At 41.1% G+C, this 15675-nt stretch overlaps 1 protein-coding gene across 1 annotated transcript in view; it reads right to left on the bottom strand.

Moving 5' to 3' along the window:
- The window catches only part of LOC103776453, a gene marked incomplete at its 5' end in the record, with an annotated part of 31329 nt that extends 15659 nt beyond the window's left edge, over positions 1-15670 (bottom strand). The window contains 5 exons of the mRNA XM_008943961.1: positions 1648-1692; positions 7150-7393; positions 14015-14189; positions 15100-15280; positions 15415-15670. Of these exons, the coding sequence (XP_008942209.1) occupies positions 1648-1692; positions 7150-7393; positions 14015-14189; positions 15100-15280; positions 15415-15670 (901 nt within the window). The remainder of the gene's footprint in view (positions 1-1647; positions 1693-7149; positions 7394-14014; positions 14190-15099; positions 15281-15414) is intronic.
- Positions 15671-15675: the final 5 nt, after the last annotated feature.

Here is a 15675-nt window from a genome sequence, read left to right as displayed (position 1 = left end):
CTGTCTACAAGTCAACATCAATCCAGCTATAGCAGTGCAATAGAGCCTGGCTTTCTAGCACATTTCCATTTTCTTTATTTATATTGTTGCTCTCTATACACTTTTTTCTCTCAAAACTTCAAAAGAGCAAGGTTCCTCTGCTTGTCAGGACTCTAAAAGATTAAGCTGTTAGTCAGTACTTCTACAGTGGCAGCCCTCTATGTCTGTGAGCTCTGGTGCAGTTGTAAACCCAGCACACTCATCACACTCATATGCTCTGAGCATATCTCTTGTTAAAAGAACAACTTCTTCAGCCAAGGGCTGGTCTGTAGTACAGCTTTCAGCACAGGTCACTGCTGAACACAAGGATGCAGTAGGGCTTTTTGCTACTTTTATTCCATGGAACTAATTGCCCCTATTTCACGTCATCTGTGGACACAAGCATCTGAACAGTTTTGCTCCAATTCACAGCAAAGTTCACTGATAAGAAAGGCTATTTCCATTTCTGCGAAGATCACCTTCCCTTTCAAGGCTTCCTGTTTTATTTATGCTGAACTCACACATAGCCACGCAGTCTGTCCTAGGTGTGCTCTCATGTCACAGTCTCCTTGAACACAAGGTCAACAATCTGAGTTTGGTCTTGCAGTTTGATTATCTTTCCTGGAGCTTTCTAGCTGCTCCACAGTCTTTGGATTCATTGGTGGGAATCCAAAGAAACGCCTCATATGAGTAGTTACCCTAAATTGCAATTTTTATTTATTTAATTAATATTTGCTTGGCTGAGTGCTTGTCACTTGTACTTTACAGATGGCACGTGTGCTATTGTGGAAGGTGGACTGGAGGTTATTTACCCGTGTAATTAATTTGCTGGCTGGACATAATGCTTGGATACTAAATTTCCTTAAGATGTAACTTGCAACCCAAGGCATATCGATATAAAAATGGACCAGACTGAATCAGTAGAGCTCTCAGAACCAGTATAACTTTTCTTACATATCTATTACCTAACTCTCAGTTTGTACGTAGACATACTTTTGTACATAAACAGACTTTTCTCATCAGTTACTCTCATAAGAAATGCATCTCATATTACCCAATTATCCTAGACTTTCTTAAATATATAGACTAACACCTGACATTTTTATCTATGAAAATAGCGTAAAATGAAAAACATCCAGTATTCTTATTCAGATGAAATTCTCATTACCCTGTAGACTGCTGCAGTATATTTCTATGCTTCAAAAGTAAATTGAAGCATATTTTTAGCGGTACACAGAGAAACAAGTAAAGCATCACGACTTTGTTCCATTCCTAAACATCATTACAGTGCTACAGTGAGGTTGGCCAAATATTACTGGTCCTACTTTTCCCCAAATGTACACATCCTGTTGTTGGTATGTATTAAAAGCGCTTGCACAAGATGTAACTATGAACACCCTGAAATACACAGTTATTTTGCCATTATCTTCAATGTAAAAAAAAAAAAAAGAGAGAGAGAGAGAACGGATCCACTCTAGTTGTCCCTGTGTGGCTTTTCTAAGTGCTTGCACATTCTCTAGTATTTTTTACCCAAAGGTAATATGAGAAAGACAAGTGTCATTAGTTCTAACTGAGACCCAGAAAAGTCTGTACAGTATCACCACTTTGTAGTGCCTAGAAAACACTTACCTCAGATAAATGACCTTCTGCGCCACACGAAATATCTTCCACAATCTGTTAAAGATAAATTATTAAGTATACGGTAGATACATGGTACATAAACCATAAGATTTCAATGGAACTTATCAAAACATATAGCACATAAAAAACTTATATAAGCTGAACAATTACATCATTTTGCTTCACATGCATGAAACATTTCAATTGCATTTAGAAGGCAGCAGTGGCAGACAACCAATATTTAAAGCTAAATTGGAATACATTAAAGTCTGCCTTTGGCTTTTCAGTGAAAACCCAGAAGATACACTGTCTCTAAAACTGAAGGACTAACTATAGATTGAAACAAACTTTTCTAACGAGCTCTTACAGATCTATAGACCATTTGAGAGTGTACAGAAAATTTTCTGGCACAAACCCTGTAAGTGACTTTGGGTGGGAGAAATGAAAGACTCCACTGATGTTCGTATTGGTAACATCTAGTAACTATAGTCAGTTCCTGTTTCAAAACTTCCTTCATCTGTAAAGTCTATAAAAAATTAGCCAAAATTTCATTGATTGGCTGAGGAGTAAAGAAATTTGATGTTAATGTTATTGGAAAATCATTAATACTTATCACAAATTACAGTATTGATAATCTTTAAATACACTGAGATAGGGACATTGCTTTGGTAGGGCAATACTTGGTATTACAGGTATCTGCATATATAAAATAAAGTCCAAGATCATTACTCTTCCATAAGGCCATTATTATTACTGGGTACTATTTCAGTAATATATCTGAAAAGAGGTCACTTAGGTTTCTTTTACCTGTAATATTCATTTTTTTAATTATATTTTTACTGCAAAAGACACATAAGCCTTAAACTTACTGAGCTGCTATGGTCTCTAGCTAAAGAGTCAGCATCTGAACCATTGGTTACTACACAGCAGTATTAACATGCAGCTAAGGGGCATCCTCCTGCACAATGCGTGTGACTGCACGACAACAATCTGATCGCTGGGCACAAGGCAGCTGCCTGTTACTACAGAAATCCCTCCAGCTCAGAGCTATACAAAAACCCACTCAAACGTTGACTTTCACCCATGCTTAATGCTGACATTTAAAATGAAGATTAAAGTTTACAAATTATTTTTTAAGCTGTACAAATACAGTGTTTAATTAAAACTCAAATGAGTGTGCAGTTTATTTAGCTTTCTACAAGCTTTGTCCTTTACACGTTGCACATTTGCCTCCTGGACCACAGGCTATCTCAGTGCACACTACCGAGCTACAGCCTGCTGACAGAGGCTTTTTGGTGCTTGCTATTGATAAATTCTGAAAAATGTTGTGTCGTATCCTGTGATGACTTCTTTTTCATGACAGACACTACATTAAATATTAATTATTTCTTCATTATTGTCCACTTAGTATCACTTAGAACATCTAGTATCTCAAATAAAGTGAATCAAATGAAGGCTTTGCAATTACAGAACATCTCCCCAGCACCAGAGTGCTCTACAAAAGACCCCGAAACATCATCCCAGATGGCAAAACTGAAGTAAGCAGATGTGAGGAAAAAAACAGCAGTCCTTACACTTACCCCTGCTCTCTGCTTCTTTTATGGTGAAAAAGTGAGAAATTACCTACAAAGAATTTTGATGGGATAACTACTAAAAATGCTGCCTTAAAAAAGGTAACACTACTGAATTTTGCTTTTTACCTTGTAACTTTAATCACCTCAATTTTCTTGAAATCTAGTAGGTGTTTCTTTCCTTCATAGTGATTAAGAGGGAGCACTGCACAGCATGCCAGATAGCAGAAGGAGAAGAAAAAAGGATAGGTCAGGAACTCACGCCTGCAGGTGCACACATACTCATGTTCATCAAGATACCTGATGTTAGCGAGGTCCCAGCACACACATCTCTATTAGTTATCATCGGTGTTTCTGGTCTTATAAAAAGGTTTTGCTTATACACACATAATCAAGAAGCAAAAAATAAAGCAAGATATCATAAGGAGTGGAACAAGCGTTATTGTCTGAAGAGAAATGAAATGTTACTGTGTATTTTAGAAATCTCCCAAATATGTATCCAATTATGTAATAATGACCACAGCAACTTCCACCTCACTCACTGGTCACTTGGGCAAAATAATCTGCAGCCAGTTTAAAAGTATGGAACATTTCTGGGATGAAAACAAGAACCCATCTTCAATTCCTCAGACACTTGGGAAAAAAAAAAGATCAAGGGCAATTAGTCACATAAAGATGTAACTGCAATGATGGGGCACCTTGATTTCATCAAGGTATCTACCAGCCGGAGAGTACACGCTTCTAGTAAAATTCAAGAACTGTATCAAATCCATTAGACAAAAAGCTGACTTTCACGTGACTGAGACTAGTAATACTGTCTAGAATTCTGTTCCAGCATTGTTTTAAAATACTATAAGCTAATGAATTATCTGTAATTGAGGAACGCATCTTAATTTTTAAGTAAATTGGAGTGTTCCAGAGGATTTTTGCTGGCTTCACTTTATTCTGTTTTGAGGAAAAAAATTACTAGCGATGTTTAAACAAGTTGAGCTGCCTACGCATGTGGTTGTCTTCCCTGGTTAATAGTCAGTGTTAGAAAGGAAACCTGATTTACTGGATTATTTTGGGATGCACCAGTCTACTACATAAACAAAGCAGGGAAAAAAAAATCTGTATTGTCTTACAAAACACAGTTATGAAAACTATAAAGTCACTCTAGACAGTTAATAAATCTGTGCTCACACATGGCAAAAAATCTGAACTTTCAAAGATTTATACCTTATACATTTTACAAACATGTCATAATTGCTAATGGCTCAATGGTTGGACTTGATGATCTTGGAGGTCCCTTCCAACCTAAAGGATTCTATGATTCTATGATTTGTGATCTAGTGAGAATCACAAATCATATTTAATTAAAAATTAAAAACAGTCCCCCTGCAAAGCAGTATCTGAGGATCTCAGTGAAGGATTCTTTCCATTTGTCTATTGCTTTTCTTATTGTTATGTTTCTTATTTGTTTCTTTGTTTTCAAATGAAACCTATAGAGTAAGATACAGTTATATGCAAGTAAACTGTATTTACAGTATACATCAGTAAACCAAATATCCACTCCACAGTAATACTTAGCCAGATAAAACATGATAAATAACTGGAAAGTTTCATTTAGAGCATTTCCCTGTTCACTAAATCAATCACCTGGGAATGAAATTTATCTTGCAAGGTATATATGCACATATGCTGTTATTACCCTTCGCTATACTGTATCGAAGCAAGTAATTCAGTGACCTCTCGATACAAAGAACACCACTCGCTTCTTCTGCTTCAGTGATCAACAGCTCTCTCTAGAAATTCCCCAATGGGGAACAGAGGTGACACCGTTGAAGAGAATAGTCATTCCAGGAACATGGCAACCACATCAAGCTACTTCTCTCACAGGGACACCACAGCCTTGTTAAATAACATCAAACCAAGCACTGACAAATACATACTTTTCTATTAGGTATCCCCACTTGCTGGTAAATGTCTATAAAAAGGTTCACTACTAATGGGCAACATTAAGTTTTTCCATGAAAGTCACACAAATGGTTCTGTTGGAGACTAAAAGCCTTTCTACTATTTTTTTTTGCCACTAACAAAATCTTTTTAAAATAAAAAAATACAATACTATATAACAGAGCACTTACATGATATAGAAGTAGCTTCTCTTTCAACCAAGTGCATTTACAAATGGAGATATATTCTCCCTTGCACTTCAACACGTTCAAAACTGGAATTTAGCATGATTTGTAACTAATGTGTCAGAGTTTTTTTTATGTGTTTGTTTGTTTTACCTTTTTTCTTATTATTTTTATATTCTGCTTTGTGGTGAACTACTAGGAGATGCTAGGGAGTGTTATGCTATAGCTCTCCTCAAAGTTTAGATACTGCCTGTCACTCCTACTGAGATCCTACCAGCTTTACTACCTGAAGCGTACTCTTTTGGGTAAAACTTCTATACCCCACAACAAGGAAAAAATCCCAGCTCCTGAAAGTATAAGGGCAAGCAGACAACCCTAATTCTAGAACCAGAACACAGTTTGTACATTGGGGCTTTTCATGATTGCAATGGGTTGCAGTCATCCCTGATGCGTAACTTTGCCTCAATGGTCAAAGCTGCAGGCAGCACCGAAGTAGAGGCAGGCTAGTCATGTAAGCCAATAAAACACAGCTGTGTTGCTCAACTCCTTCTGAAAGCTGGAAAATGAATGAATATTCTTATACTAACAAAACCGTGTCTTCTTTTCTTTTATCAGTCCTAGGAGTGTTGTGGGAATAGATACAGAAATACCTCCACAGGTCCTTCACTGATGGGCATTTTCAAGTTTATATTTACACATCAGCTTCTGTTTGGCACGTTCTCAAAATGGGAGTTTATTCAGGATACCAGGACAGGCCAGATTACAGGAAAAGGAATTTATACCACAAAGTTTAAGCACCTAGATGAAGTTAGGGGTTCTCCCTAACTTCCCTCTCCTGTTGATAAAGACAGAGAAGAAATTATCAAAAATCAAGTTCAAAAGGAGCAGCTTAATGGAAGCACTTCAAATCACATATGCTTTCCTCTCCCATTAAACATACAGAGAACCTGTCCCTCTTGTGTCCTGCACCTTCATTCAGAGTCAGAAGTCACCTCACTTCAGCTGCCTAGAAGTCAGTATAGGACAGAAATGCTCATTTCTAGGGAAATGATCTGAGCTCGCAGGAATGAAATTGGTGATCATCTCCAGCACAAATGCCAAGGGTGCCACAGACACAGTCACAAAACTCCAAAGCATCCCGCATTTCTCAGCTGCACTTTTCAAAGGGAAGCACACTTTTCCATAACCAACAGAATTCCTTGTATTACTTCAGCAAACTCATCAGGAATACAGTAAGGAGGAGGAGGAGGAGAAGGATTAGGTAGCTGCTGTACATTTCTAAAGCAAGGATGGAATTCCAGAGCAGAAAATGAAAACTTAAATCTGTCAAACCTTGTTAAGCTTTATGATTATTTTGTTCCTTTTAATATTTGTTGGATGCTGGAAGCCTACCAACATCTGAGACAGGAGGTCTTTGACCATTTCACTAGGAGAGGAAAGCTTACTCCCTCCCCACTTCAGCTAACACAGATCCAAGCTAACAAGTCAGCAGAACTAAGAGTGAAACTTGTCAGTGAGACGAGGAACAGTTGATAATCTACCTTAAATACTTAATTGCTTTTCCTTTAAATCCTGATGTCCATTCTGTATTTATTGCCTGAATAATTTCCACATTTTAAAAAGGCTGATGTTGGAAAGAAAAGGAGTTGAAGGACTTCTGAGAAGCTAATAAGATATTCTATTCGTGTCCCAGATTGGAAGACAGATGTTAAGTTCATACTTAACCTGCCCTGCTGACCCTTCACCCAGATTTAACTCCTCCTCTCAAAGGGAAAACTGGCAGTATCGCTTGAAATGCAGCTGTAGAATATTTCAGATACCTCTTTCAGTTCCCTGTGTTTGGCACAGGGAACAGTGTCCCACTCTGTGCCCTTTGGAAAGTGACCTTCTTTTCTTTTTTCAGAATCAGATGGGCCATCAGCAGCCATCTCCAACTCATCCATTTGGTTCTCCTCTTCCTCAAAACCACAGCAACTGGTTTCTTTCAGTTGAAACCCTCGGATCAACAGCTGACAGGCCTCCAAGTCAGCTTCCCACACTCTTTGCAGCAGCTGGCTCCCACAGCTGAAATAAAAGCCAAAAGAAAATAAAATTGCAGTTCAGGGAGACTAGTTGCTATTTCAAGTAACTTTTGAGGTGACTGCTTATTATTAGATAAGAAAATGAAAGCAAGAAAAAAAAAAACAGCAGCAGCTTAAATATTTACACAGAGAAAACGCAAGCAAATTCAAACTGAAAAGCAGTAAAGTACAACCCTATTACAAAGCTGATGCCCTAGAAAAACACCTTTGTGCCAAGATGCTGCTTCCAACTATGGCATACACAGGCTACATGTGACCTTCTGATCAGACACAAGTCCAGGGGTCTTGCAGTCACAACCAGAACTTCCTTCATGCTGTCAGACATATGGGCCTGTTACTTCTCATTTTCCTGAATTTGATGATCTTCTACATCAAATTCACTAAAAGCCACTACGGAGATGAATTACAAATCACGCTATTCATTGCATTAAATCACCTCTAATTTTTGGAAACAATTTTAGGTACACTTCATTTCTCATTAGTCTGATGGGCTTGCTTCAACTCTGGTGAATCAGATTAAACTATAATACTCTTCCTTCAGTCTTACACTTTTGAGTACTGTGCTGACCTCTCACTAATATGCTTTGGGCTTTTTTTTCTACTTGGTTATATCACTGAAGAAAAACCAAAAGTATTAGGAAATTCAAAATACCAAACTTCTTTATACTTTTAATCCATTGACCACCTCTCAGAGATGTCCATGTACATTAGAAATACTGCTCTGGAGATCTGTCCAATAGATGGTTGCACTTGAAGTAAATGTGAATTCTAGGCATAGACAGTTTTTCAGAATAGGACACTGAAAAATAACATAACGCTTTTAAGAGATGTGGTCACATCTCCATTTAAAACATGTTGTCTCTAAGGAACCAAAAGATTATGTTGCCTGCTAAAATACAACCTATCAGTGACAGAGCCTGGGATGGGACTCAGAAGCACCCATTCCCATGGCAATACACCCTTCCAGACAGATTTGAATGCTAATATCTAATAGCCGCAATATTTTCTTCACAGTGCTTTTCAAATTCCATCATCTACTATATAATTGTAAGCAATTATAAGTGACTGAAAGAAGGAAAATAACTATTTAACTTTTCTGACTAAATTAAAATCAGCTCATCTTACTCTAAATGAAGGATAAAGAAGCTGAAGTGCTCACAATGAATTCAAGAAAGGTACATTTTTAATTCTAACAGTCTACAAGATGCCAAGCTGTAAAATTGACACACCAATATTTTAAGACTGAGAGCAAATTTAAGCTTCAGAAGCTGAGCAATCTGATCTGTACTTAGACACAGCATATATGTTTAATGAAGGCAGAATTCAGCACGAGGTCCACAAATTGTTCTCCGACAAGGAGTTCAGAGCATCACTAATTAGAAACAGAGAAAAAAAAGTCTTCACTGGATTACATTTCTGTGTTCCATTCAGGTAGCATTTCACTTACCAAGCCAGAAAAATAAAATAACTCCAACTGTTTCTGTACTTGTCAGTCACATCATCATGGTCACCCAGTCAAAACATCTCCCTGCAGATGTATGTAAGCCCATTTACTCACTTTTTGAAAAAATTAGTTTGCAGATATATATATAGCCTTTTATTAAAGACTCAGAAAATACGCTAGAGACCTAAATCATAATTTCAAGTGGATACCTTGTTTTGGCTATTCAACTTAATGAAGAGCTCTATTGACAAAACTAGGGCAGAGAGAGTGATGTATGTAGTGTTCACTGTGGACAAGATGAACAGCATATATACAAGTACAGTGTAATGATGCCTAGGCTGTATTTGGCCATGACTCAGCTCATTGGTTAACACACTTTTGTTATATCTTAACTTTTACACCCATTTTAGTAATTAGCAGTTATTGAACATACCACTAATAGCTTGTTTTTATTTTAAGGATGTCTTTGTTTTATCATCATATCTGTAAAACTCTAATACATCTTCAAGTAAGATACTCAGATGTTATACTGAATTTTTTTAACTGAAATCAGTGACTGCACATATACTTAGATATTCTGAACCCACATAAGCCCAAGCATTCTGCATCTTTAGTCTGCATTTTGAAATTCAGTACCTAGAAGCATTTTTCAAATATACTTTTTGAATGAAAACTACTTGAAAGCTGCAAATAGCTGACACAGAGACACATACCAAATATTCATTAAAAATTATGTTGTCAACAGCATGCAAAATTCTTTAGCTTTTACATCTAGTATAAAATCAAGCCCAATTGAATTTCGGAGTTTGATTTATTCATGTTCAAGCCACTCTAAAATCACATTTGCAGTCTCCATGAAGCCAAAGGTACGTGGATGCCTGTTCTGAACACAGTGAGTTTTCTTAGGGATGCAACTTTTCTAAATGATGGATCGAGATTCAATCAAGTTTTGATTTTATCCTTACAAATATTTTTTTTTTATCCATCAACCACTTATACAGACCCAGAAGCAACAAAGCATACCTTAATCACCTACAGATTATGAACTTCCCAGTGCCAAAGTGCTCATGAGTACAAAGTGACGAGCTTTGTACAAACACCAAACATAGTACAACGATGGCACTTTTCTCAGAAAGATTTTTAAGTTTACAACAAGGAACAAGAGCTAAGACACAGACAATGATCAAAGAAATACTGAGACAACAAAGGACTGAACATGGCACGGTAGTTACAGTACCACAATTTAATTAGTTACATCAGTAACTAATCAGTCTAATCACTGTCAAGCACACTGATGTGGCAGAGTGAATGACCACTTTAAGGACCTGCAGGAGACCAATGAAACAGGTCAGTGGATCTCTAAGATACCCATCCCTCCATAAAGGTATCATGTTAAAAAAGGTAAAAGACGTTGATATAAAAACATAACTGACAAGTGACTTACACCAATGTGGTTTAACATCTGTAGATGGAAGTCAGCCTTTTTATATTAAAAAAAACCAAACAAAAACAAACAAACAAACAAACAAAAAACAACCAACCAACCAACCAACCAGAACAAAACTGAGTAGGTGGTAAAATATTTGTGAGCAGCCATGAAGGCTAGTAGTTCTGTTTGAAGTGACAGGAGAGAGGAAATCAATGGAGAAAAACAAAGCGAAATGATCAGAAACACAGAATTAAAACAAAGCAAAGCCTGTTCATCACAGTGGCAACAGCACTTTGTGTGGATGAGAGTAGGGCAAGACTGCTATTGTCAAGTCATGGTCAGGGAAATGGATATGGAAGTGAGAGAGATGCAAGACTCAGCCTGAGTAATTTTTTAGCTAGATGGATAGCTGGAACAGGTTTCATCTCAAGGGTACTTTGCAGAAAGAATCTACAAGAGGAGACCTAAGTTAACTTGAATGGCTGAGACATCCACAGCAACACAAAAGGACGCAGCAGGGAGAATTCTGGATTAGGTCAAGTTGATGATGATGAACGAGCTGTCAGAGAAACAGATCTGTTTATGGACAAGAGGAAATGAACATGGAACAAAGAGATTTATCCTTGAGTTCTCTTCATAAAGTGGCAATTTAAATTGTAATTGGAGATGTTTTTTCCGAGTCTCAAGTAGTTTTCTAGAAAACACAACCAGAGACCAGAGGATATCTTCAACCTACATGTAACATTGGGTGAAATTCATGTCAAGAGTCATATCCAGCAAGGATTCTCTCTCTCTTCCTGGAAGTCCAAAGAACATTGCTCCTCTGTCTTTTCACAAGATTCCTTGAGATATCGGGGGGGTCTCTATGGAGCTCTCAACACAACAGCATTCTAAAACTATTTATAGTGCTAGCTGGAACTATAAGAACATGACTTTCCTATTGAGGGCTCTGAATACATACAAAAGGCACATTCAGTTCCTGAACATTACAGCCTAAATGAAAACATGCCTGTGCAAAAATAATCAAAATATTTTATATTAAACCCTATTTAAAAGAAAACAAAACAAAATCTCCCAAAATCTCCGCAAAAGCAAATCAGTATCAACATGAGGAGATGTCACTATTTGTAAATCGCATCATCTCTAGTTTTTAGGAATGCCACTTGATGAGTGAATTGTTAAAAGTGTTTTATAACACACTCGGGTCAACATTGTGTGTTGACACAAGATGTTCTTATTTTAAAGGAAACCCTTGTAAGTAGCCACATCTTGAAAGCCAAGAGAGTGAGACTGAAGCTGAAAGGCTACATCGTAAGACACCTATTTAGAAACTGCATAACCAAAAGCTAACTTATTAGGGGAGATTAACCATCACCAAGAAGAAATACTCTAAACAAATTCTTTCTAACGGGTGAGCCACATTAAGGTGCAGATTCTTTACCCAGTACACTTGGTACACAAATTAACACTGAATTCACTGACCCTAAAAGTTGTTTTCTCTGACAAAAAGCAAACAAACCAAAGCAGAACAAAAATAGCCTGGCAGGAACAACAAGGATTTTCCTTACAGCAGTTAAAATGATTGGCAAGTTTCAAGGCTTACAGAAAATGGCACTGTGAATCAAGAGACTTTGCTCTATATCCCCAGTCTTTGTTGATCTATTGTACAAACTAGGGAATGTTTCTCTATATTTTGGTCACTCCTATTTATATTTTGCACCACAAGGAAGGAACTAGCTCTTCTTACTCTAAATTTAGTTATGTCTTTGTTGCCTTTTCGTAAGGCAACAGCCATGCAGTGAACAAAGGAGGCAAGGAAAGTATAGAGTAAACTGTATTGTTTTACTGTTAGCAGAAATCCAACCCTCTGATTTGTTTTATCATATTTTTTCACACCCATGCATTAACAGCCCTTCTTACATTTAATGAATATTTAGAACTTTAGGAATATATTCTACTTTTCTCCTTCATAAAACAAGGTTTCCAGCCTGACCAGTTCTTGATCTTTAACCTTAGCTGTTATATTTTACAATGCCTACAACCAATATATTGAACAAATCAAGGACTACAGTGTTCCTATCAGTGGGTGACATGAGGGTCTACGGAGAGAGAGGCACATAACCCTGTTTTCCCTGTTTGGATTGTGTGGAACAGCAGACTGGTAAGGGAGAAGGTATGGCTGGGGCTCAGCAGATCACAGCTCTCAGCTGATGAACTTAAAAAAAAGAGAACAAGAAAGAGCAATAAAAGTGACAATGAAAATGTGGACTCTGCCCAAACAGCAAAATTCATTTTTTTCCTTGGCCTACACACTAGAAAGTCACATTTTATAAACATCTGACATCAAAACATTTTCAATTTTTCCTCTTGGAAGTCTCCCTAATCCTATAAACCCCTTCATATAACCTCAATTTTACAGTGCAATTCCTTGCATTGTGCCTCTTCCCTCCAATCTCCTCAGGAGCCCAAAATCTCATGAACTGAATTCATACTGTTTGGATTGTATGGAGGTCCCACAGTGTGGGAGACATTCTTCCTACTCCCTTATTACAAAGCTCACTGACAACACTTGTTTGCTGTTCAGCACCATTATTGCCCTTCCCCATGTAAAAACAAGACTCACTACCAAATGACTCCATGCTGCCCTGTCAGATGACCACCTGCTCTAACACTTACCTCGGAGACTAGCTAGAATTCCTAGACAAAGTCAAAAGCTTGCAGTACTTTCCTCTGGCACTAGCAATTTGCTGTTCTGACCTTGACTTCTCCCTTATAAAGCATACAATAGTATCTAGAAAACAACAAGGAGCTTCCCCTCCTTATATGCGATATTTGACCTACTGTAGAATACTCTGGACCAGAACCACAAGAGCCTAAGAAAGCAGTTCTGTTCTGTCCCGGTTAGAAGGCAGAATTGTGTCCCAGCTCCCTTATCCCTCAGTTTCCCAGGTAGAGAGGTAAATAAGGAAGGCACGGGTAATGAAAACCTTGCACCAAATTGAAAATTAACAAAATGAAATATATTATTTAACAGGGAACAGAAAGGAAGAAGGGTAGGGGTTTAAACAGGGTACAGAAAGGAAAAAGGGTAGGGGGTTTAACAGGGTAAGGGGGGTTATAGGAACAACAAGGCAAGGAAGATTAAACTTCCAAATATATAAAACCCAAATGCTATGCTGAGGCTCCCCGGTGCTGGATCTCGCTGGATTGAGGTGGATTGAAGCTGGATGCACAATCCTTGGACGTGGATGGAGGCAGGGAATCAGTCTGTAGATCAGGCCCAGGTCTCCAAAATGGCCACGGCCACGTGTAGCACAGGGAGCAGCAGAGCAGTGTGTGCCCAGGTAGAAGGTCAAAGGAACAAGAGCCAGAGCAAGAGTAAGAGCAAGAGAGAGAGAGCAAGAGAGAGAGGTGTGCCTTTCTCGCCCCTTTTATAGACCTTGGCAGGAAGTCCCGAAGACAGGAAAAAGGGGAGTGGGAATAGGACAGGTGTACGCCCCTTTCATTCAGGCTTGTACCTGGTTTAGGGTTTTAGATCTCCACCCACCAGGGGCAGCAGGTTTTAAACCATTACAAGTTCTCACAAATCCCATCTAACCTCTAAACCCCAACATCTTCAACACCTAAACATCTTGATCTCAGCTGACTTTTCTAATATCTAAACCTCATGAGCCACAGACAAGGCCTCTGGCACAACAGTCCTATCCAAGTGAGATCCATCACATCCAGACAGAACACAAGCGGGCAGGATGCGGCGGCAGCCCCCTGGCCTGCGCTCTTCTGCTCTGCTCTGCTTCTCGGAGTCTCCCCCCTCCCTGACCTTCAGGCGCCGGCCTGCTCCACACAGCAGCCGGCAAAGACCAACTCCTCTCCAGTTGGCCATGAGAGGCCGACACGGCCATCGAGCTGCACACGAGCCAGAGAGGAACAAAGCTGGCATTAGGAAGTTGGAGCAAAGGGAAGTCCATCGCCGGACTCTGTCGACAGGCTGCACCCTCTTACTCCCTGCCCTGTAACAGGAGAGAGCCCTTCCACTGGGACCACTCCACTGCCTGGAGGAAACACCCTTCAAATCCTCACAGCAGTGCCACAGGCACAGCTGAAGAAAGAAGGGAAGACCAACTGCGGATGGCACCGGTACGGGCACCGAGCGTCCCGCAGCACACCCGTGCTCACTCCTGACCCAAAGTGGCTTGGCAAAGCTGCCAGGGAGCAGCGTGGCAGGCAAGGTCCTCGGGGCCTGCTGGACACCCAGGGCTCGAGCGGGAGCCAGCAAGGGGCCCCGGCCCAAAGGCAGTACGCTGGGCTGCCCTGGGCAAAGCCTTGCTGGCAGCTGGAGACAGGTGACCCTTGCCCTCTGCCCAGCGCAGGCAAGGCTGTGCCTGCGGCGCTGTGCCCAGCCGGAGGCTCCCCGGCAGGAGAGAGGCCTGGGCATCCCGGGGAGAGCCCACGGGGCCCCTCCCCCACCACCACCTCCCAGGGCCACCCTCGGGGTGACAATGCCAGGCTTCTGTGGTGACCCGGCAACGGCCCCGGTGCCTGCAGTGCCAGCAGTGAGTGGGGCTGGCGACAGGTGAGCTCTTGCCCAGCACCACTCCCTGGCACCAGGAGCCACTCAGCAGCCTCGCTCCAGCCCGAAGGGTACTCTGCTGAGCCCCACCGGTGCCTGCTGTGCCTCAGGACTCACCAGGATGGGCCAGCTCTGCTCCCGCCTCCACCCCAGGTGAGCTCCCCGTGCGGCTTGGGGACACGCCGGCACAGCCGGGCCCCGCAGCAGCCACCTTGCTCACGCCTCAACCCATCTGCCCGGCAGCACCCGCCCAGAGCTGCTGCAGCAGCATATGTCCACCTTGGCGTCCCCTGAGGCACCACTCCGCCAGCGTGTGTGGGTGACCCTGGGCCAGAAGACGAAGGAGAGGGACCTCCTCCTCTTCAGCAATAGCTTGGTCATCAGCCTTGCCTCCCGAGCCCTGGCCCTGGCGCTGGGGTGGCGACCCCTAGGGAGCAGACCCAGGCCCCCGGCACCCTGCTGCTGGATGTGCCCGCGTCCGTCAGAGGGGACCCACCAGGCTCCCCCACCTCAAGCTCACTCCCTGCCGCTTCCCTCTGCAGACCTGGCAGTGCCCCGCACCTGAAGATCTGCCTGCTGCTGGGTGAGCTGCAGGTGCTCAGCAGCAGGCGCGGGGCAGGCGGTGACGGCGTTGAGGAGGAGGAAGAAGGGAAGACCACCAAATCCCTTCTTCTCATCTGGCCCAGTGGCTCCTGTGCCATCACCTGCCCTGCCTCTCTGGCTGTCCCCACGGGGCAGGGCTGTGGCGGTGCCCACCTCTGCCCCCAGGCCGGGCAACAGGGGACACTCAGGCTGTTTCCTCTCTTTCTGCAGCACCCTGGT

The sequence above is a fragment of the Merops nubicus genome, unplaced genomic scaffold (genome assembly GCF_000691845.1).
Source record: "Merops nubicus isolate BGI_N331 unplaced genomic scaffold, ASM69184v1 scaffold18457, whole genome shotgun sequence".
Lineage (NCBI taxonomy): Eukaryota > Metazoa > Chordata > Aves > Coraciiformes > Meropidae > Merops > Merops nubicus.
The sequence above is the reverse complement of the archived record's forward strand: the minus strand, read 5'-3'. Positions and strand labels throughout refer to the sequence as shown.